The sequence below is a fragment of the Lepus europaeus genome, chromosome 8 (assembly GCF_033115175.1).
Source record: "Lepus europaeus isolate LE1 chromosome 8, mLepTim1.pri, whole genome shotgun sequence".
Taxonomy (NCBI): domain Eukaryota; kingdom Metazoa; phylum Chordata; class Mammalia; order Lagomorpha; family Leporidae; genus Lepus; species Lepus europaeus.
Window position 1 is genome coordinate 74,834,761 of NC_084834.1, and position 21,031 is coordinate 74,855,791.

A 21,031-nucleotide genomic window follows, 5' to 3' on the forward strand; every position below is an offset into this window, starting at 1 on the left:
ACACACATAAATAATTTTGATTATTTTTCAAAGTGAAGGTTTAAACTCTAAAGATTAAAACAAAATTCCCACTGAACTTCTTATGACAGCAAGTGGAACACTTACTAGCTTAGAATTTACTTTGTTCTTATCAGTGAATTAAGAGGAATGCAGAGATAATGCTTAGATATTAGACATCTATATATGTTTTCTTTTCTCTTTATGCTTCAGATAACAGTGCCAAGGAGTGGAATCTTGAAATACAGTCTTCTTTTGATGTTGTCAGCTCAAAGCCAGTTGGTGGTCAAGTGATCGTAACCATCCCTAAATTGCATACGCAGCAAACACATGTTATTTACCTTCAACCTGGGGAAAGGATTGTCGAGCTACTTGTGAAAATTAGCAAGGTAAATGATGGGACTTCCTGAGAATTGCTGATGAAAAGCAATACCTGTACAAAAGCAATGCCTAGGAAGAAAAGAGGATAAAAGAAATATTGTTTCCTTCTTTAGGTTTTTGTTTTCTCCTATGTTTTAAAAAGTTTTATATATTTTTCATTTACTTGAGAGAGAGAGAGAGAGAGAGAGAGAGAGATCTTTGATCTGATGGTTCACTTTCTAAACAGCTGCAATAGCTGTGCAAGCACTTGGACCATCATCTACTACATCCCAGGGCACACATTAACAGGAAGCTGGATCAGAAGTAAGTGCAGGGATTTGAATCCTGGCACTCCGCTATGGGATACAAGTGTCCCATGTGGCTGCTTCAACACTGAACCAAATCTCCACCCCTATTTTCTCCTCTTTTTTTAACTTCTCATATTTTATTTGAGTATGAGCTAAGAAATTATTTTGCCAAATTTTGTTAATAAAATAGAGAATGTCATTAATTTAGCAATATTTCCTCTCAAGAAGTCAGATACATTTTAATTTTTTCCTGTAGTATTTTTAATATTTTGAATCCAAAATACATTCTAAACACTGTATTTAAATAGAAGTGATAGTTTTGGGTACTTGCCAATTATTTTGAATATTGGTGCTTATTTTTGCAAAATTTTAATTCTAAACTCATCTTTCATAGGTAGAGGTAGGATGAATTTTTTCCTTTTTCCCTTTTCTGTTTCTCTAATTGGTAATTATGAACTGAAAGGATGTAGCAAAATAGTATTTGGTAACTATCCAGATAAAGTAAGAACTCAAAATGATTTCTAGTTCTCAGCTTAGAAAAAGATGTAATTTCAAAGTCTAATGCTAAGTGTTAAGAATATAGAATAATTGTAAAATTGAGTGTTGGAGACAGGAAGAGTAGTTTCTTCCTTTTCAATATATTAATCCATGCTAAGCTCCTAGCATGCTGATTTAACAATATTATGGATTGGTATGGTTTGAGATAATATGGGCAGGGAGATTATATTGTTTTAGAACCTAGAATTTCTGTGTTTGACTACATAAGAAATCGCTATAATGCTGTGAGTCATATTTTGTTGCAAATATGCCGCACTACTTAGAATGACATATCTTATTTCTTAAAAGAATACTTCTGTAGAAACATGGTGGCCTCATGGACATGGAAACCAGACTGGGTACAATATGACAATTCGTTTTGAACTAGATGGAAATTTAACTATAGAAAAATCAGCTATGGTAAGTAAATACTTTGATAAAATATTTTGTGAACAATTACATTTCTTGTTAAAGTGGCGATATAGATCTTTGAAGGAAAAGAAATTGGTAAAGCTCTTTTAACCCTGTCAGTCTGAGATAACAGCATTCAAAAGCTTTTGTGTGTGTGTGTGTACTTATATATATATATATATATTTTTAAACTTTTATTTAATGAATATAAATTTCCAAAGTACAGCTTATGGATTACAATGGCTTCCCCCCCTCCATAACTTCCCTCCCACCCGCAACCCTCCCCTTTCCCGCTCCCTCTCCCCTTCCATTCACATCAAGATTCATTTTCAATTCTCTTTATATACAGAAAATCAGTTTAGTATATATTAAGTAAAGATTTCAACAGTTTGCCCCCACATAGCAACACAAAGTGAAAAAAATACTGTTGGAGTACTAGTTATAGCATTAAATAACCGTGTACAGCACATTAAAGACAGAGATCCTACATGATATTTTTAAAAAATTGATTAATTTTCTATGCAATTTCCAATTTAATGTGTACTTATATTTTTAAATGGATTAGACATTACATATTATTTTGCCAATAAGTAGTCTCATCTGGACTTTTTAATTATGTCAAGGTAATAAATGTATACAGTTTTGAAGTTTAAATATTACTGAAAGATTCATATGAAAAATAAGATCTCTTGCCCAAACCTTCCTATTTGTATTTTGTATTCTCAAAAGCCAATAACATTTTTATTATTTATTTCTTCTGCCATTTATCTTCATTTCTCCAAATGGCATGCTTCTACTGGTGTTTTCTAATTTTTCAGTCCTGCTCAGTTTGTGATACAATGCTAAAATTTGGAAAGAACTTCATTTTGTTATTTATTAGCTGTTGGGTATCTAGTGATTCAAGTACCATTTCCTTAATATGTGAAATGAGGGCTACTAAGAGTGGGGGTACTTGGATCTAATTTCAGACAGTCATACAAGATTGTGAGTAGTATGAATTTTTTTTTTTAAAGATTTATTTATTTGAAAGTCAGAGTTAGAGAAGGAGAGTCAGAGAGAGAGAGAGAGAGAGAGAGAGAGAGAGAGAGAGAGAGAGATCTTCCATCTGCTGGTTCACTCTCCGATTGGCCACAACAGCCAGAGCTGTGCAGATCCGAAGCCAGGAGCCAGGATCTTCTTCTGGGTCTCCATGTGGGTTCTGGGGCCCAAGGGTTTGGGCCACCTTCTACTGCTTTCCCAGGCCATAGCTGAGAGCTGGAATGGAAGTGGAGCATCCAGGACTCGAACTGGTGCCAATATGGGATGCCAACACTATAGGTGGTGGCTTTACCCATTGCCCCAGTAGTAACAATGTTAATCCTTTTCCTGGATTTCCTACTCCCTCCTACCACTTCAATCTTTGGTATTTGCAGTTGGCTCGGGTTTGGAATCTACTCTTGCTCTCACTTTCCTGTTACCTCTTCTGTGGCCAGGTATTATGCTAACTTTGGTATGTCCTCCAGGAGTTCAAGTGTTACTCTCTGTACAGTTGTGCTATCTGTTTTCTGAGACTGTGTGTGTGTGTGTATGTTTTGTGTGTGTACATAACAGGGGGCTTTAAAAAGCTCATAGAAAATGTGCATATCTGTTCATTCCATTTCCCATGAACTTGTAGACACCCCTCCCCAATAGCACATAGAGGGAGAGTATTCTGGAGGCTTTCACTTTTATTCTAAACCTCTGGACAGCAGATGTTTGCTGTCTCACATGTTGAATTTTTTGTGTACCATCGTTAGGAAAATTTTAAAAATAATGAGTCATTGCATCTTACTACAGAGAAGAAAGAAGGTGAATTTCTGCCTTTTTTATTTTTAGCAAATAGTTCTTTTTCATTCTGCCTCACATGGATGCACTCTTGTTCATGATGCATAAAGTTGCCACCCTTTGAATGGAGCAGCGTCAGCATAAAGGGAGATTACTGCCCCATACCTCTCATTAGGGCAATGTATGAAGTGTATCCTTTGGTGATGGCTGCTGTAGGGTTTGTTATTTTTGAGGCTCATTCATTCAGTCAGTACTTCCTTAGGTAGGACCAACTGTGCTTCAGTGACTGTTCTAGGCCCTCCTGGTAGAGCTGCAGATAAGACACTGCTTCCATTTCTCTCTGAGACCTTACTAGAGCTAATAGTCAGGTTAAGAGGTTAGATCTTTAGATAAACAATTACAGAAAAGGGTGATGAGGACTCGAGAGAAATGGAACTGAAGAGGCACAGAACAGTGACTTTCTAGGGAGATGATATCTATGTCTTTGGCAATGGCGCAAAGATGGAGATGGGAAAAGATACGTGAAGACTGAGGGACTCAAATGCATGTGTGTGTTTGTGGAAGTAAAAGATCTTTGAAGCACAAGGGATGATGCTGTCAAAGTAGGCAAGAGCAAGGTCAAGAGGGCCTGGGAAGCCACGTGAAGGGATGAGGACTAGCCTGAGCACACCGGGGATTCCTGGCAGGGTTTTAGTGGGGAAGACTGTACAGGTCAGATTGGAGAGTGGTAAGAGTGGGAGGCCAGTTAAGAGGCTGTGGTGGTGATGAGGCTCTGCAGGATGATTGCTCAGTCTATAGGTTGCTGAGGGGCTAGATTTGAAAGAGGTTTGGTGGACAGGTCATTAAGTTTAATGATGTAGGGGTGGGAGAAAGGAAGGAGTTAAGAATGGCTCCTCCATTGCTTGTTTGGGCTGCTGTGTGGGTGACAGCTCTGTTCATTGAGTTTAAACACTCTGAAAGAGCAGGTTTGGGTAATGGGATAGGGCAGAACTTACTTCAGTGTGAGATAAGCTTTGTGCGGAGTGTTTGAGAGATAGAAAGGAATAACATTGGGTGGGTATAGGTGGAGAGCTTAGGACCTAGTTCTGGGTTAAGGATGTAGGTGTGGAAGTTAACAACACAGATAAAGGTAGCCAAGAAAAAGGGGCTGCACTGGAGGGGTAGAAAGGGCAGAGCCACAGGGATCTTAACAGTAGGAATGGGAGTGGGAAGACATCCAGAGAAATCTAAGGGTGGTCCAAGAGGTGGACAGAAACCCAGGTTGAGGAGGAGTCATAGAAGTGTGAGGGGAGAGAATTTGGGGAAGCAGGGAATGTTCAAAAAGCATCGAATTTGGCAAGGGAGCTCGAGGTAGGAAAGAACTGAGATGGGCCGGCGCCGCGGCTCACTAGGCTAATCCTCCGCCTGCGGCGCCGGCACCCCAGGTTCTAGTCCTGGTTGGGGCGCTGGATTCCGTCCCGGTTGCTCCTCTTCCAGTCCAGCTTTCTGCTGTGGCCCAGGAAGGTAGTGGAGGATGGCCCAAGTGCTTGGGCCCTGCACCCGCATGGGAGACCAGGAGAAGCACCTGGCTCCTGGCTTTGGATCGGCGTAGTGCTGGCCATGGCAGCCATTTGGGGGGTGAACCAACGGCAAAAAGGAAGACCTTTCTCTCTGTCTCTCTGTCTCTGTCTCTCTCTGTGTGTCTAGCTCTGCCTGTCAAAACAAAAACAAAAACAAAAAAACAAACAAAAAAACCCTGAGATGGATCCTTTATATTTGGCAGCAATGAGATTGCTAGTCACCTTGACCAGAATAGAAATCAAACTGCAGTGGGTCGAGCTTGGAACAAAGGAAGGCGAGGAAGCAGAAACATGGCCTATTGACAGTTCTGAAGAATGTTTGGCAGGGACCACACCTGAGCCATTTGGTAATGGTGCCCATTTGAGGGTGAGGAGCTTGCTGACATATAAGCAACTGAGCAAATACATTGAAATAATGGGACTCAGCCTTTCATGGATGGAGAAAGGTGACATACATAGAGACAGTGAGAGGCAAGAATGGATTGGAACTGGGGTTAATAGTGTGGGCTTACGCTTTTCAGTATGTGTAGACAGGTATAGACATACATAGATGTAGGTGCTCATGCATGTGTGTGCTTATGCACACATACAAACTGACTCTTCCCAGCCCTTTCCCCCAAAGTCCTGGGAGGCACAGCACTCTAGTAGCAATGAGCAGAGCTAGTGTTGATGTCTGGACATTTAAATACTACTCTTTACTAAAAGGAACCAGAGCTCTTTGGAGAAATGACTGGCTCTGGAGCTAGAGCCTCAAATACCTGGAAATGCCAGGACGTAAGAAGGTACCCAGGGATGATTGATACCTTGAAAGGACACAGTGGCCAGTGTAGTGGGGCTCCCACTGGCAAAATCTGGGAGAATTTGAACATCACTAAACACAACAAATTCCTACATGTGTTGATTTAAATAAATAAATACATTAATAATTGAGAAAGGAAAGATATTTCTTAAAATGAAATGGTGATTAATAAGTGAAGAAGGAATGATAGGGCTAGGGAAGTAATCATTTGATAACCACCATATTTATAAGTAATTCAGGCAAGAAATATGAATGGTAAAACCAGAGAGTAAAAGTAGAATGAAATTGGGATATTTAATTGGCTCAAAACATCTCTCAGTGAAATAATTAATTGCAATGGAGGAGGGACACTTGGCTTAGTGGTTTGGGCTCTGCTTGGAATGCTCCCATCTTGTATCAGAGTACATGGGTTCAAGTCCTGCCTCTGCTCCCAGTTTCAGCTTCTTACTAATGCAGACCTTGGAGGCAGTGCTGATAGCTCAAGTACTTGAGGTCATTAACATTCATGTAGAGACCCAGATGGAGTTCCTGGCACCCTGCTTCAGCCTGGTCCAGACCCAGCATTGCAGGCATTTGAGAAGTAAACCAGTAGGTGAGGGATCTTTGTCTCTCTCTCTCTGCTTCTCAAATAAATTAATCTAGTAGATCTTGTCTTAAGTAATTAAGAGTTTTACCCCCAGTGAGACAAAATGACATCATGTTTCTCCTGTACCTTGTCAGCTGCCACCGGAAGCACACAGCATGAGGTCTGTTGTGCCAACAGAAGCAGAAAACCTGGATTTAACTGTAAGGAAGCATCAGGCCATTCCCATTTCCTATAAACTTCAAATCTACTTTAATCTCTAATTTATCTGATCTTTGGGGCCAGTGTTGTAGCACAGTGAATTAAGCTGCTGCCTGCGAAGCCAGTATCTCATTATCATAGTGACAGTTTGAGACCTTGCAGCTCCCCTGCTAATCCAGCTCACTGCTAATGGGCCTAAGGAAGCAGCAGAAGATGGCCCAAGTACTTGGATCCCTGTCAACCATGTGGAAAACCTGGATGGGGTTGCAGGCTCCTGGCTTTGGCCTGGCCCAGCCCTGGCTGTTGCATCCTTTTGGGGAGTGAACCAGTGGATGGGGGACTCTCTCTGTCTCTGTCTGTCTGTCTCTATATATATGTGTATGTGTGTGTGTGTATGTATATATATATATATATTTTCAAGTAAATAAGTGAAATACATCTCTAAATCTATGTAATCTTCAAAAATGTCAAGGCACGATGGAGGAACTGTTACATATTGAAAGAGACCATGGAAGCATAAAGACTGGTGCAGTACACCATCTTTTTTGTTGTTATAAATGATGTCATTGGGGTGACTGATAAAACTCCAATGGGATCTCTGGGTGAAGGGCTTTTAGAGTTCTTTTAGAGTTTTAGAGTACTGTTGCTGCCACTTTTCTGTGTGTTTGAAATGGTTTCAACATAAAACAAGGACACTATTAAGAGAATGAAAAGCAACAATAGCAAAACCCAGATGGGTTTCCCACCAATAAAGAGGGAAAGACAGAATAGTTGCAAAGCTGGGAGATGGGGTAGACATTTGACCTGGTGGTTGAAGATGTAGGTTAAGATGTCTGCATCCCTTATCCAAGTACCTGGGCTCAAGCCCTGGCTCCGCCTCACATCAAGCTTCCTGCTAACACACATCCTGGGAGGCTGCCGGTGATGGCTCAAGTAGTTATGACCCTGCTACCCATGTGGGTGACTGGATTGAGTTCCCCAGCTTCCAGGTTTGGCCTGGTCTAGCCCTGACCATTGCGGGCACAAATGGTAGGAGTACTGTCTTATCTGTCTCTCTCTTTCTCCATCTCTAACAAATAAAATAAAAATAAAAATGCCCCATAGAAATAAAAAGCAGGGAGATAGTTGAACGGGCAGGGTCTCTGATGAGGTAGGAGAGGAAGACCTCCACCATGTCCATGGGTGCACTCACTTGGGGATGAGTAGTCTGTTTTTGTGGTCACGTGGATGAGGTAGTTTTTGAAGGTGTCTAAGTCCATTGAATGTGTATATATTTTTTCCTGTGAGACTTGTAAACTTTTTTTAGTGGAGTTTTAAGGAAAAAAAAGTGAACCCAAGAGAGTTTTGGGGGTTCCTGTCAAATAACTTTTTGCTCTCCTGGGGCCTGGGAGGTGATGCTGTCTGCTTGATGTGGGGCAAGTCAGAAATTTGAGGAAAAAGAAAACTTGAAATATCAGTCTAGAAAAAGGGCTTGGGAGGACTATGGCAATTGGATAGGATTGTTGGGCAGTATTAAGGGCCCAGTTGAGGTTGAAGACCAGGAATCAATCAATCAATTGATTCTCTCCTCTCTCTCTTTCTCTCTCTCAGGCAGAATGTCTTTACTCTGAACGAACATTGATTTCTGATTGTGGTACATTAGGCTGAATGTTGCAAGACATTATAGATATGTGGCCTGCTTTGAAATTGTTCTCTGGGCCTTCTGCCTGCCTTGCTTGTATACATTTTAATTAAATCTCTCATGTTTGAGTAATACTTTAAAGGTTGAGGGGAAGCTTGGGTCCAAAGCCAGGGCTATACAGTTAAACACTGTGGTTTTGAAATTACCTTCTTATTTCTTTAATGTATTAAGGATAATAATTCTGTGTCATATAGGGTCTTAAGGTACTATTTTTTACTTAGCTTGTAAAAGCCTTACTAATTTTACTCATTAGGAGATTAAAAAAAAGCCATGAAGGTGATTAAACGAAGAAAGGATAAAGGAGTAAAATAGTTTAACTTGGAGAAGAGCCAGGGGAATGTTTGGTCATTTCTTGGCTTGTCTTTGTGATGTTCTTTGATTCCTCTCTGGGAGGATAGGGGTGGAAGGGGAGGTGAGCTTCGAGTGGAGTTTTTAGTTGCAGGAGAGTCTTAGCAGTAGACATGCCGTTTATGCTGCGAGGAGTAACTGCAGGTGATTTCAGAGTTCACTTGCAGGGAACTTGGATACAGTGTCTCTGCCCATTTGTCCACTGGACGGGCGTGGTAGAAGTTGGATCAAATGATCTCTTGTGCCTTCCTAACCACTCCATGATGGCCTCAAAGGAAACCAAAATGATGGTTGACTTGTAACTCTGCATATTTTAGGACTCAATGTGTGCTTTTGAAATTTAGCAAGAAAGTGTCAGCAAATACTAAAATTTGGTAAGAGAGAGTGTTACCCAGTTCACCTTTGTATCCAAGGTGATTCTTTGAGAGAACTGCATATCCTGTTTCAGCAAGCAAGATGTTTGCTCCTTGCCTTCTATACCTGCTTCCCGGAGGGAGTCTCTTAGTATTGTTTCTTTCCATTCTTTGGTGGGAATGTGCCAGACAGGAATTCTTTTTTGTTATTTATTGTGAAATATAACCCATAGGCTAAGAAACACACAGAAAGGAAGTGAAAAGCTTAGTTATCAGAAAACAAACACTCCTGTAACACTCATCGCCATCAAGAAACAGCACATTTGTAGCACCTCCGGAGTCCCTGCACCTGTGGGTCTTCCCAGAGACCCACTCTGCTGACAGCTGACACTAGTTTGAATTTTATGTACGTGGAACCACATAGTAAGTATTCATCTGTGTCTGTCCATCTTGATTCAATAATAGATTATACATTTGCATATGTTCTTGTGTGTAGTGTGGTTTCCGATTTACACTGCTGTATGATATTTCATTGCATTGTACATTCTGCTGTTGACATTTGGATCATTTCCAGTTTTGGCTATTCAAAGTAATGCTGCTATGGACATTACTGATATAACACTTGGAGCACATATGCCTTTGACCGCATTTCTGCTGGGAGCAGAGTTGCTGGCTTATGAGACATGCACAGTTTCACTGTTTGTTGATCATGTTGGCCTGCTCTCCAAGGTGCTTGTCTCAGATTTGTCTTTGTTCCACATATTCCCACGCTTACCAACGCTTGCTGTGGTGTCAGACCAGACTGGAGGCACTGCTTTCTCATCACCAGGCCCTTCTTTTCTCATTTCTACTGCTCTTGTTTTCTGATGGTTCTGTTGTTACCTTGAGCTGACTTTACACAAAAGGTTCCTATTTTTAAAATGTCATTTAAATCCATCTTGCCTCCTTTTTGTATCTCCCTTTCTTGCCTCTCTTCCACTGAGATTAGACGCCTGCATTCTTCTTTTTGTTGACTGACAGTGTCCCAAGACAGCAGCACATTTGATTTAGACAACAGGCTTCGGGAAGTTACAGATCTGGGATGCAGCCCACGCAGCCAAAATGTGTGGGTTCATAAACAGAACGCAGGGACTATTGAGGGAGGATTTTGTTGTGCAAACACAGACTATTTTGATGACTAAAATTTCTTTATGTGAGAAACAATGACTTTGAAGCACATCATTTCAGCACGAAGGGAGATAATTTCACAAAGCAGCAGATACTTCAATAATTAATAAACAAGAAAGGGGAAGGTAAGTGTTGGGATATCATGACTTTTGCCAAACCATTACATGAGGGACTTTATTTTATTTTATTTTTTTGACAGGCAGAGTGGACAGTGAGAGAGAGATAGAGAGAAAGGTCTTCCTTTTGCCGTTGGTTCACCCTCCAAGGGCCGCCGCGGTAGCGCGCTGTGGCCGGCGCACTGCGCTGATCCGATGGCAGGAGCCAGGTGCTTCTCCTGGTCTCCCATGGGGTGCAGGGCCCAAGCACTTGGGCCATCCTCCACTGCACTCCCTGGCCACAGCAGAGAGCTGGCCTGGAAGAGGGGCAACCGGGATAGAATCCAGCGCCCCAACCGGGACTAGAACCCGGTGTGCCGGCGCCGGAAGGCAGAGGATTAGCCTAGTGAGCCGTGGCACAGGCTTATTTTTTTTTTTTTAAAGATGTATTGTATTTATTTGAAAGGCAGAGTTACAGAGAGGCAGAGGCAGAGAAAGAGAGGGGGAGGAGAGGTCTTCCATCCACTGGTTCACTCCGCAAATGGTCACAGTGGTCAGAGCTGGGGCGGTCTGAAGTCAGGAGCCAGGAGCTTCTTCCAGGTCTCCCACGTGGGTGCAGGGGGCCCAAGGACTTGGGCCATGCTCCACTGCTTTCCCAGGCCATAGCAGAGAGCTGGATTGGAAGTGGAGCAGCTGGGACCCGATCCTGTGCCCATATGGGATGCCGGCACTGCAGGCAGTGGCTTTACCTGCTGCACAACAGCACTGGCCCCCATGAGAGACTTTAGAATGTGAGTCTTGGAAAATCAGCTTTATCAGTTTTGAAAACCAGGTTGATTTTTTTTTTTTTAACAAAAGAAAAAGGTTTTGTGTAAAAGTTGTAACAAGAGAGGCTAAATGGAATAAAAAAAATTGCCCACTCTTCAGTTGCCATTTTCTGCTTAGTTAATTGCATATTTTGTTACTAATTGATTGTATTGAGTTGAATAAATAATGACCAAATGGTTCATCTTTCTGAATAAAGTAGGAAACGTGGTAGTTGAATGTTTTTATTCAGCATAGCTTATTTTGCAAGAGTTTCTCAAGTGTTTCCTGTATAAGGCAAATCATTTTGCTAAAAAAAAAAAAAAAAAAAAAAAACCAAAAAAAAACAGAAGGCAGTTACTATTTATATTTGACCCCAGCATCAAGATTTTCTAATTAAATTGTTGTAGGAAAATAGGTAAAATAATATAATAATACATATTCCACAGTCAATTAGAGCTTATATTTCACGGTTCAGAGAAGAGGTAAAATATTGCCCATGGGTATTGCAATTAGAAAATCATTACAGTTTCTTTTTTTCTCTACTTTTTAAAAGTTTCACTTTGTTCTTCATTTCTAAAATTTCCATTTTCATCTTTGTAGTTTCCATGGGGCAGAAAGAGAAGACAATGCCAGGGAAATTTTTTCATTTTCTTTCTGACTGCTACTCTTGGCTTTTGGCTCTCTGAAGACCTTAAGGGTACAGAGCCAGGGAATCTGGAATTCAGAATACTCGAGTTGTGTTTCAGTACTGACAGTTCACAGACACTGTGAAGTTTGTCTACTGTTTCTAGGGCTGTTATACAAATTATTCCAAACTGAGTAACTCAAAATCACAAGAATCGATTCTCTCGCAGTTCTGTCCTCTAGACGACCAAAATCAAGGTGTTGGCAAAGCCTTGTTCCTTCTGAAGTCTCCAAAAGATTCCTTTCTACCTCTTCCTGATTCTCAGTGCCAGTAACCCTGGGCATTCCTCGGTTTAGGGATTTGTCACTCTGAAATCTGTCTCTGGTGCCATACAGCCTTCTCCTGGTGTCTTTCTATTTTCTTACAAGGGCACAAGGGCCTTCCTCCTAACCTAGCAATCACTGCAAAAACTCAATTTCCAAAGAGGTCATGTTTTGAGTTTCAGGGCTGACAAGAGTTTTGGAGGACACTGTTCAACTCGGTACACCCTCCTGCCATTCTCTTTGTCAGAAGTTCAACGATTTCCAAAATGGCTCCAGGCAGTGACTTCCCCAGAGTGAGCCATGGCAGCAGTCAGTCCTGGGTGTTGGCAGTTATAAGGTGCTTTGTGTGGAGACAATAGATTGGCCCATTTTTGTTTTATTATTGCTATGATATGGTAATTATAAACACTACCGGTAACAACATATCTATACCCCTCAAAATATTAATGTTCTAAATTTTATCTATATGTGCATTTCCTCTTGAGTTTTAATAATATATGTGGACTTCAGCTGAGCACATTTTTATTATTAGTCCTTTAATAAATGTTATATTATACATGAAAGTTAATTTGGAGAACTTTTTTTAAAGATTTATTTTATTTATTTGAAAGATGGAGTTACAGATAGAGAGAGAGCCAGAGAGAGAGAGAGAGAGAGAGGTTTTCCAGCCGCTGGTTCACTCACCAAATGGCTTCGATGGCTAAAGCTGAGCTGATCTGAAGCCAAGATCCAGGAGCTTCTTCTGAGTCTCCCACTGGGTGTAGGGGCCCAAGCATTGGGGCCATCTTATACTGGTTTCCTAGGCCATAGTGGAGAGCTGGATGGGAAGTGGAGCAGCTGGAATCCGAACCGGCATCCATATGGGATGCTGGTGCTGCAGGCTGGGACTTTAACCTGCTGTGCCACAGTGCTGGCCCCTGGAGAACTTCTAATTATGTAGTTGTCCCCAGGCTCAAGAAAAGTCTGCTTCCTATGGACATTTTGAAAGCAAGTTCCTAACAGTTCGGAATTCTGTAAGCTTGCTTTGAACATAGTTGAGCTTGCTGTCCATGTCTTATTATGTAACCTTGCAGTTAAAAGTAGATTAAAAAAATAGAACAGTACTTATAAACCATAAGAAATCCAACTTAAATTACTGCAATTCTGTCCTATTATGGGATGCCCTTGGAGTTACCCTTGTTTAAAATGTATTAAAAATATGAGTTATGAGGTATAATATGTAATGTTTTGCTTCCTAAGTATTGCATTCATATGTGAAATATTCTACTAGTTTTACTGATATCTTTAGAATTAAAATTTTTTTTTGTTGATGGGCAGAGTGGACAGTGAGAGAGAGAGACAGAGAAAAAGGTCTTCATTCCGTTGGTTCACTCCCCAAATGACTGCTACAGCCAGTGCACTGTGCCAATCCGAAGCCAGGAGCCAGGTCTGGTCTCCCATGTGGGTGCAGGGCCCAAGCACTTGGGCCATCCTCCACTGCCTTCCCGGGCCACAGCAGAGAGCTGGACTGGAAGAGGAGCAACCAGGACAGAATCTGGCGCCCCGACCGGGACTAGAACCCAGGGTGCCGGAGCCGCAGGTGGAGGATTAGCCTAGTGAGCCACGACGCTGGCCTAGAATTGAAATTTATTCTTTTTAATTTACTAATTATTTGTTTTAAAAACTAAAGAATGCATCAAAGCAAAACATGATGTCAGTGCTCTGCCTATCATTGGAACAGACACTAAAAATGAGGAGTGTCTTGGCATGCTTTCTGACTATTCTAGATGTTTTTTACAGAGATGTGTGAGCTGGTCAAATAGGTGGATTTTGAAGATGGAAGAATTTAAATAAAAAAGTTGTTATTGCCTTTTGGGAGACTGCTGCTAAACTCAAACTATCTTCAAAAAATTGTGTCACTGAGGTGGGCATTTGGCATAATATTTGACCACTTTGGGTGGCTGTGTTCCATATTAGAATGCCTGGTTTGTGTCCTAGCTCCTCTGCTTTGGTACAGCTTCTTGCTAATGTATCCTGGGAGGCAGTAGGAAATGGCTTAGGTACTTGAATCTCCACCACCCATGTGGGATATGTGTCAGGAGTTTCAGGCCCCTGGCTTTAGCCCGGTCCTGCCCTGGTTATTTTGGGTATTTGGAGAGTGAACCATTGGATGGAAAATCTCTGTGTGTCTCTCTGCATTTAAAAAAGATAATTAAAAGTTGTAGGCCGGCACCGCAGCTCACTAGGCTAATCCTCCACCTAGCGGCACTGGCACACCGGGTTCTAGTCCCGGTCGGGGCACCGGATTCTGTCCCGGTTGCCCCTCTTCCAGGCCAGCTCTCTGCTGTGGCCCAAGTCCTTGGGCCCTGCACCCTATGGGAGACCAGGATAAGCACCTGGCTCCTGCCTTCGGATCAGTGCGGTGCGCTGGCAGCAGCGCGCTGGCTGTGGCGGCCATTGGAGGGTGAACCAATGGCAAAGAAAGACCTTTCTCTCTGTCTCTCTCTCTCACTGTCCACTCTACCTGTAAAAAAAAAAAAAAATGTACCATAAAGTTTTTCTGTGATCCACAATAAAATATGCTGCATGTATGATCAGTAGTCATTGTGGAGTTCATGAAAAAATCAAATTAATTCCAGATTTTATCTCTGCCTCCTGGAAATCTTTCTCTGAACCTTATGAAATTTGCTCTTTTGGAAACATCCCTTCATGTATGATGGTTTTTGGAACTTTGGAAAAATTTTATTCATTCTTTTTAATCTCACCTCAGTGATGGAAAAAGCTTCAGAAAGTCTTGAAATTTCATCCTAGACAAGATGGAATGTTCATTATGAAGCTGGAGCACAGTAGAGAAATTGTGAAAAGTTAACCTCAGCATGGAAGTACAGGTTTTGTGTCAATCAAAGGAAATGTGGACGGATGAGTTAGCTCAGGTTTTGCTCTATGCTGTGTGCAGTTTTCCTTTTTGGAATTTTATTTTATTCTGTAGTTTTGGGTGAAGTTAACCAGATTAAAAAATATGTGCAAAAAGTTGGAATTTACCTTGAACCATGTACTGTGACACACCGATACCTTCCTTTGAAGCTCTTCTTTGAAGATAAGTGTGCATCACTTCTCAACCTTTTGGCTAAGATCAAGTGAAGATAAGTGTGCAGAAATATTGGTGAAGTCTGTTTACTGGGCAGAAATAAAATGTGAGGAAATGGACATTTTCCTAGAAAAAATCATCAAATTTTCATGAAGAATACCAGGAGAAAAACTGATCCTGGTTTTCCATTGTCCAAAGAAATACAAATAGCAGTGCTGAATGCCCCAAGGAGCAGACTAAAGTCATGGTCAGATCATGTCTGTATTCTCTATCAAGCAGCCCTAGAAAAACAAATTTGAGGAGTGGAAATTGTTTGACCTCCTGAGGCATTTGGAAGTAGTTTGAATAGATCTCAAAGAAACAAAGGCTTAAGTACTACTGCTGTTTCTGTAAATTAATGTAAAGTGGGATTTATATAAATCCCTGCCAAACTTATCTATATACTCAGTACTTTGCCAAAAGATTTGTGTATCTCTTGCGTCACTTGAAAGTACATTTCTAAATTAAAATTAATAGGGCTCGGTGCTGTGGTGCAGTGGGTTAACACTCTGGCCTGAAGTGCCGGCATCCCATATTGGCGCCGGTTCGAGTCCCGGCTGCTCCACTTCCAATCCAGCTCTCTGCTCTGGCCTGGGAAAGCAGTAGAAGATGGCCCAGATCCTTGAGCCCCTGCACCCGTGTGGGAGACCTGGAAGAAGCTCCTGGGTCCTGGCTCCTGGCTTTGGATCGGCACAGCTCCAGCCGTTGCGGCCAACTGGAGAGTGAACCAGAGGATGGAGGACCTCTCTCTCTCTATAACTCTTTCAAATAAATCTTTAAAAAAATAAAATTAATAAAGTATGTTTTTTAATCTGTTGTGGTAAGATTCAGATGTATTGAAGTCTGGCTATATTTTTTATTGAATATGTATTTCTAAAGAAGATCAATTTTTAGAAAGTTGCTGACAAATTTTTAGAAGCTAAGGCTTGAGATAGTTAATATTGCTCTTTACTACAACAATCAACTAGGTAGGGCATGTTATTTCCTTTTTCAGAAAACATTCGTTAAATAAAGAATGAATCCATTACATTTCCTTTTTTTTTTTTTGTGCTGTTTTGAAAACTGGCATGATTATACAAAGTCCAAAGAAAGAAAACTTTCATTGTCTACATTTCTTTTGTGGCCATTACTGTTGTTCATTTTATTTCATTATTACCAAAAATAATTTTGGCATATGGGAGAGGGGTGTTCTAAAGTGATCCTATCTAGTCTAGGTAGAAGATACACATCTGGCTTTGCAGATAGCAGGTAACTGTGCTGCTGTTACACACATTAATCTGTTCACTTAAAACATTTTATTTATATAAGATAAACAAATTTCATGTATTTCATATATACAGATTTAAAAGCACGATACTTCCTACCCTGTCCTCCCTCTCATCCATGCTCCCATCCTACCTTTTCCTTTCTTTTTTTTCCTTTAATTTTTACAATGATATACTATACTTTCATCTTATTTTATAATCACAAGCTTAACCCTCTACAAGTAAATAATTTAACAATAGCAAGTAGAAAAACCACTGTTCCGCAAGAGTATAGACAAGGACTGTAAATAATCAAACCTCAAAATGTCAATTTTGTTCATATATATTACATTTTTTGTATTCTGTATGTTAGTTACCACAAATCAGGGGAAACATATATTTGTCATTTTGGAACTGACTTATTTCACTAGTGTAATGGTTCCCAGTTGCATGCATTTTGTTGCAAAAGACAGGATTTCCTCCTTTTTTATAGCTGACTAGTATTCCATAGTGTATATGTACCACATGTTCTTTATCCAGTCATCAGTTGTTGGGTATCAGGGTTGATCTATATCATAGTTATTGTGAATTGTGCTGCAATAATCATGGGGGTACAAATAACTTGATATGCTGATTTCATTTAGTTTTGGTAAATACTCAGGAGTGTGGGATGGTTTTCTCCAAATGCTACAGTGCGTTCTGAGCAAAGACAGAAATGGGGTATTTGGTAGTCTTTAAAAATGTATGTTATTAAGAATGAAATTATTTTAAATGTCTAATTTTTACAGCTGTTTAGATATAAATAGGAGTTTTTAAAAGAAGAAACTCTTTTAAAAAGCATAGTGATACAATGACAGCTTTTTAAGTATCTGATTAGAAATAGCTGAAAAACAGCACTCAGTTTATGAATTAGAAATTCATGACATCATCATCTGGTTGGTTGGCCAGAGACAGCAATTTGAGGAGTACAGGATTTGCTTCTCAGTCACGCACCTCTTAATCTCTCTAGTTAAGCCATCCCTAACTTGTCCAAAAAGAACATGTTCAGGTATCCTGCACGTTCGTGTTAATCCTTCCATTTAAAAGATGATCTGCCTGGTGAGGAGCTAACAGAACCTTCCACAATAGATAGGAAAATCTGGAAGTTGACTACGTGACAAGCACGTATTTTAGATTCTTTAGATCTGTTCATGCTATTTTTTCTTATTTGAGACAGTAATTTGTTGGACTGTTTAAATTTTTTTTAGTCTTATATAGGAAGATAGTACCTTCACTCTGAATGCAAATATGTGTTATTTAGAGATCTTACAAAAAAGCCACTTCCTGAGCCCATTGTTTTCTTGGAAGTAAAACACCTTTTGTAGAAGGAGGCTTTTATGTTAGCTTTGTGCCAGAAGAGAGAGTGACTGCCATCTACCATACATCCCAGCTTTCCACTTGTTGTGGACCTCCTTGAGGGAAGTGTGACTGGCAGCTCCAGCTTCACCTCTGAGCAACTGGCAGGTGGATTAGGGTTACTTCTCCACAAAAAATTGTTACTGTGGGAGTTGGAAGATAGGGAATTGTCTTTTCTCAAGGCAATTTGCACAGAAAAGAAAAACGTATGTTGAAAGGTGCTGTGTTTTAGACTTCTTGTAGCATTGGTATTACATAAATAAGTTCTGTTTTCTTTTTTTTATTATTATTTATTTGAAAGGCAAAGTTAGAGAGAGAGAGAGAGAATATCTTCCACCTACTGGTTCATTCCCCGGATGATTGCAATGATCAGGGCTGGGCCAGGCTGAAGTTAGGAGCTCTTCTCTTCCTGGCTTCCCATGTTGGGCCATCTTCTCCTTTCCTAGGCCATCAGTATGGAGCTGGATCTAAAGTCAGGACTCTAACCAGCGCCCGTGTGGGACTCTGGCACCACTGGCTGAGGCTTAGTTTAACCTGCTGTGCCGCGTCCCCAGCCCCACAAGTTCTGTTTTCTACATTAGTGATCCTCAGAGTGCCTTGGACTCAGCTACCTCACACTCACAAAAATTACTGAGAACGCTAACGTGCTTGTGTTTATGTAAGTTACGTGTTCCGATATTTATCATATATTGGATATTTAAGCTGAGAATATTCTTTTTTTTTTTTTTAAGATTTTATTTTTTGAGAGACCAAGTTACAGAGCAGGAGAGACAGAAAGGTTCACTTCCCAAAGGCCAGAGTAGGGCTGATCCAAACGCAGGAACCAGGAGCTTCTTCTGGGTCTCCCATGCGGGTGCAGGGACTCCAGCACTTAGCCATCTTCTACTGCTTTCCCAGGCCATAAGAAGAGAGTTGGATTGGAAGAAGAGCAGGGACATGAACCAGTGCCCATATGGGATGCTGGCACCACAGCAGAGGCTTAGCCTACTACGGCAGAGTGCCGGCCTCTATTTATTCACTTTTTTTTTTGGACAGGCAGAGTGGATAGTGAGAGAGAGAGAGACAGAGAGAAAGGTCTTCCTTTGCCGTTAGTTCACCCTCCAATGGCCGCCGCGGCCGGCGCACTGCGGCCAGCACACTGCGCTGATCTGAAGCCGGGAGCCAGGTGCTTCTCCTGGTCTCCCATGCGGGTGCAGGGCCCAAGCACTTGGGCCATCCTCCACTGCCTTCCCGGGCCATAGCAGAGAGCTGGCCTGGAAGAGGGGCAACCGGGATAGAATCCGGCGCCCCAACCGGGACTAGAACCCGGTGTGCCGGCATCGCAAGGCGGAGGATTAGCCTGTTAAGCCATGGCGTCGGCCTATTCACTTTTAATCACCACAATAAACATAGGACATGTTAATATATAGGACTTATTTTATGAACAATTAATATATTTGTAAAATAAGAAATTTAAGGGAGCAATGATACTGTTTTATGTGCTTATATACCTAATGTTTTTTTATAAAGAGATCTGGATTCTTGTATGAATTTTCAAGGAATCAATTTGTAATACATTTTTTTGATTGAAACATATGAAGAAAATCAGGTCTCACAGAAACAGTTGGAAAAGGGAAGAGTGCTTAAGTGGTTTTCAACAATTGTGACTATTCTTTGGTGCTATACTAGAACTTAACAAGTGGGTAGTCTCTTTTTTTATCTTTTTTTTTTCTTAAGATTTATTTGTTTGGAAGGCAGAATTACAGAAATAGGGGTGAGAGAGAGAGTGATCTTCCATCTGCTAGTTCACTCACGAGTGGCTGCGATGGCTGGGGCTGTGCAAGGTGAAAGCCAGGAGTCCGAATCTTCTTCCCAGTCTCTCACATGGGTGCAGGGGTCCAAGGACTTGGACCATCTTCTGTTGCTTTCCTAGGCTCATTAGCAGGGAACTGGAGTGGAATTGGAGCAGCCGGGACTTGAACTGGTGCCCATATGGGATGCTGGCATCACAGACTGTGGCTTAACCCACTATGCCACATGCCAGCCCTGGGGATAGTTCCTTAAAGGTAAGTGCAGTGTGAATTCGGGAGCCATTTCAACAAACTTTTTTTTTTTTTGTATTAAAACCCATAGATCAAGTTCTGTATGTCACTGAGTATATAAAAAATAGATTTTAAAGAAAGAGAAGAAATGGGGTAGCATTAGGCTTGGTGGTTAAGAGATCGCAACACTCACATCCAGTATCAGGATGCTCTGCTCCTGATTCTGGCTTCTTGCTGATTCTCACCCTCATGTAGTTCCATTCCTATCACCCATGTGGGAGAGCTGGGATTGAGTTCCTGGCTCCTAGTTTTGCTCTTGACTGGGGCTGTTACAAGCATTTGGTAAATGAACTTGGGGATGGGAGCCCTCTGTCTCTCAAACAGGTGAAAAGTAAGGAAATTTAAGAAATTCCATTGATATGTCTTGAAATTCTGATGGTTCCTATACCCATGTCTGATACTGTAATGTAATGTACTTGTTTTTAAAATGTTACCTGAGACTTAATAATCTTCCAAATGTTGCAACATTTCTTTCTACAGTATCACATTCCCACTACTGTTGCCATCTGGAAAGTTTTAGGTATTGGAGAGCTCTCCTGGTAGTGGATACTGATTCTTTTTTTTTTTTTTTAACTTTTATTTAATGAATAGAAATTTCCAGTGTACAGCTTATGGATTACAATGGCTTCCCCCTCCCATAACTTCCCTCCCACCCGCAACCCTCCCCTCTCCTGCTCCCTCTCCCCTTCCATTTGCATCAAGATTCATTTTCAATTCTCTTTATATACAGAAGATCAATTTAGTATAAAGATTTCAACAGTTTGCACCCACATAGAAACACAAAGTGAAACATACTGTTTGAGTACTAGTTATAGCATTAAATCACAATGTACAGCACATTAAGGACAGAGATCCCGCATGAGGAGCAACTGCACAGTGGCTCCTGTTGTTGACCCAACAAATTGACACTCTAGTTTATGGCGCCAGTAACCATCCTAGGCTGTCGTCATGAGTTGCCAAGGCTATGGAGGCCTTCCAAGTTTACCGACTCTGATCATATTTAGACAAGGTCATAAAAGACAGAGTGAGGATAGTAACCAATGATCCTAAGAGTGGCATTTACCAGGTTTGAACAATTATACAGCATTAAGTGGGGAAGAAGACCATCAGTACACACAGGTTGGGAGTAGAGCCATTGGTGGTAGAGTAGAGGTTATGATTACAAAGGAATGAGGCCCAAGTGCACTAGACAGGGCCTAGAACAAAGGACAGAGTCATTATTAGAGGAGCTAAGAAAGGTGCTGTCTA

General features: G+C 41.2%; 1 protein-coding gene across 1 annotated transcript in view; it reads left to right on the forward strand.

Moving 5' to 3' along the window:
• The window catches only part of MANBA (mannosidase beta), a 146,151-nt gene that overhangs the window by 60,768 nt on the left and 64,352 nt on the right, over positions 1 to 21,031 (forward strand). The window contains exons 6-7 of the mRNA XM_062199815.1: positions 211 to 386; positions 1,512 to 1,622. Of these exons, the coding sequence (XP_062055799.1) occupies positions 211 to 386; positions 1,512 to 1,622 (287 nt within the window). The remainder of the gene's footprint in view (positions 1 to 210; positions 387 to 1,511; positions 1,623 to 21,031) is intronic.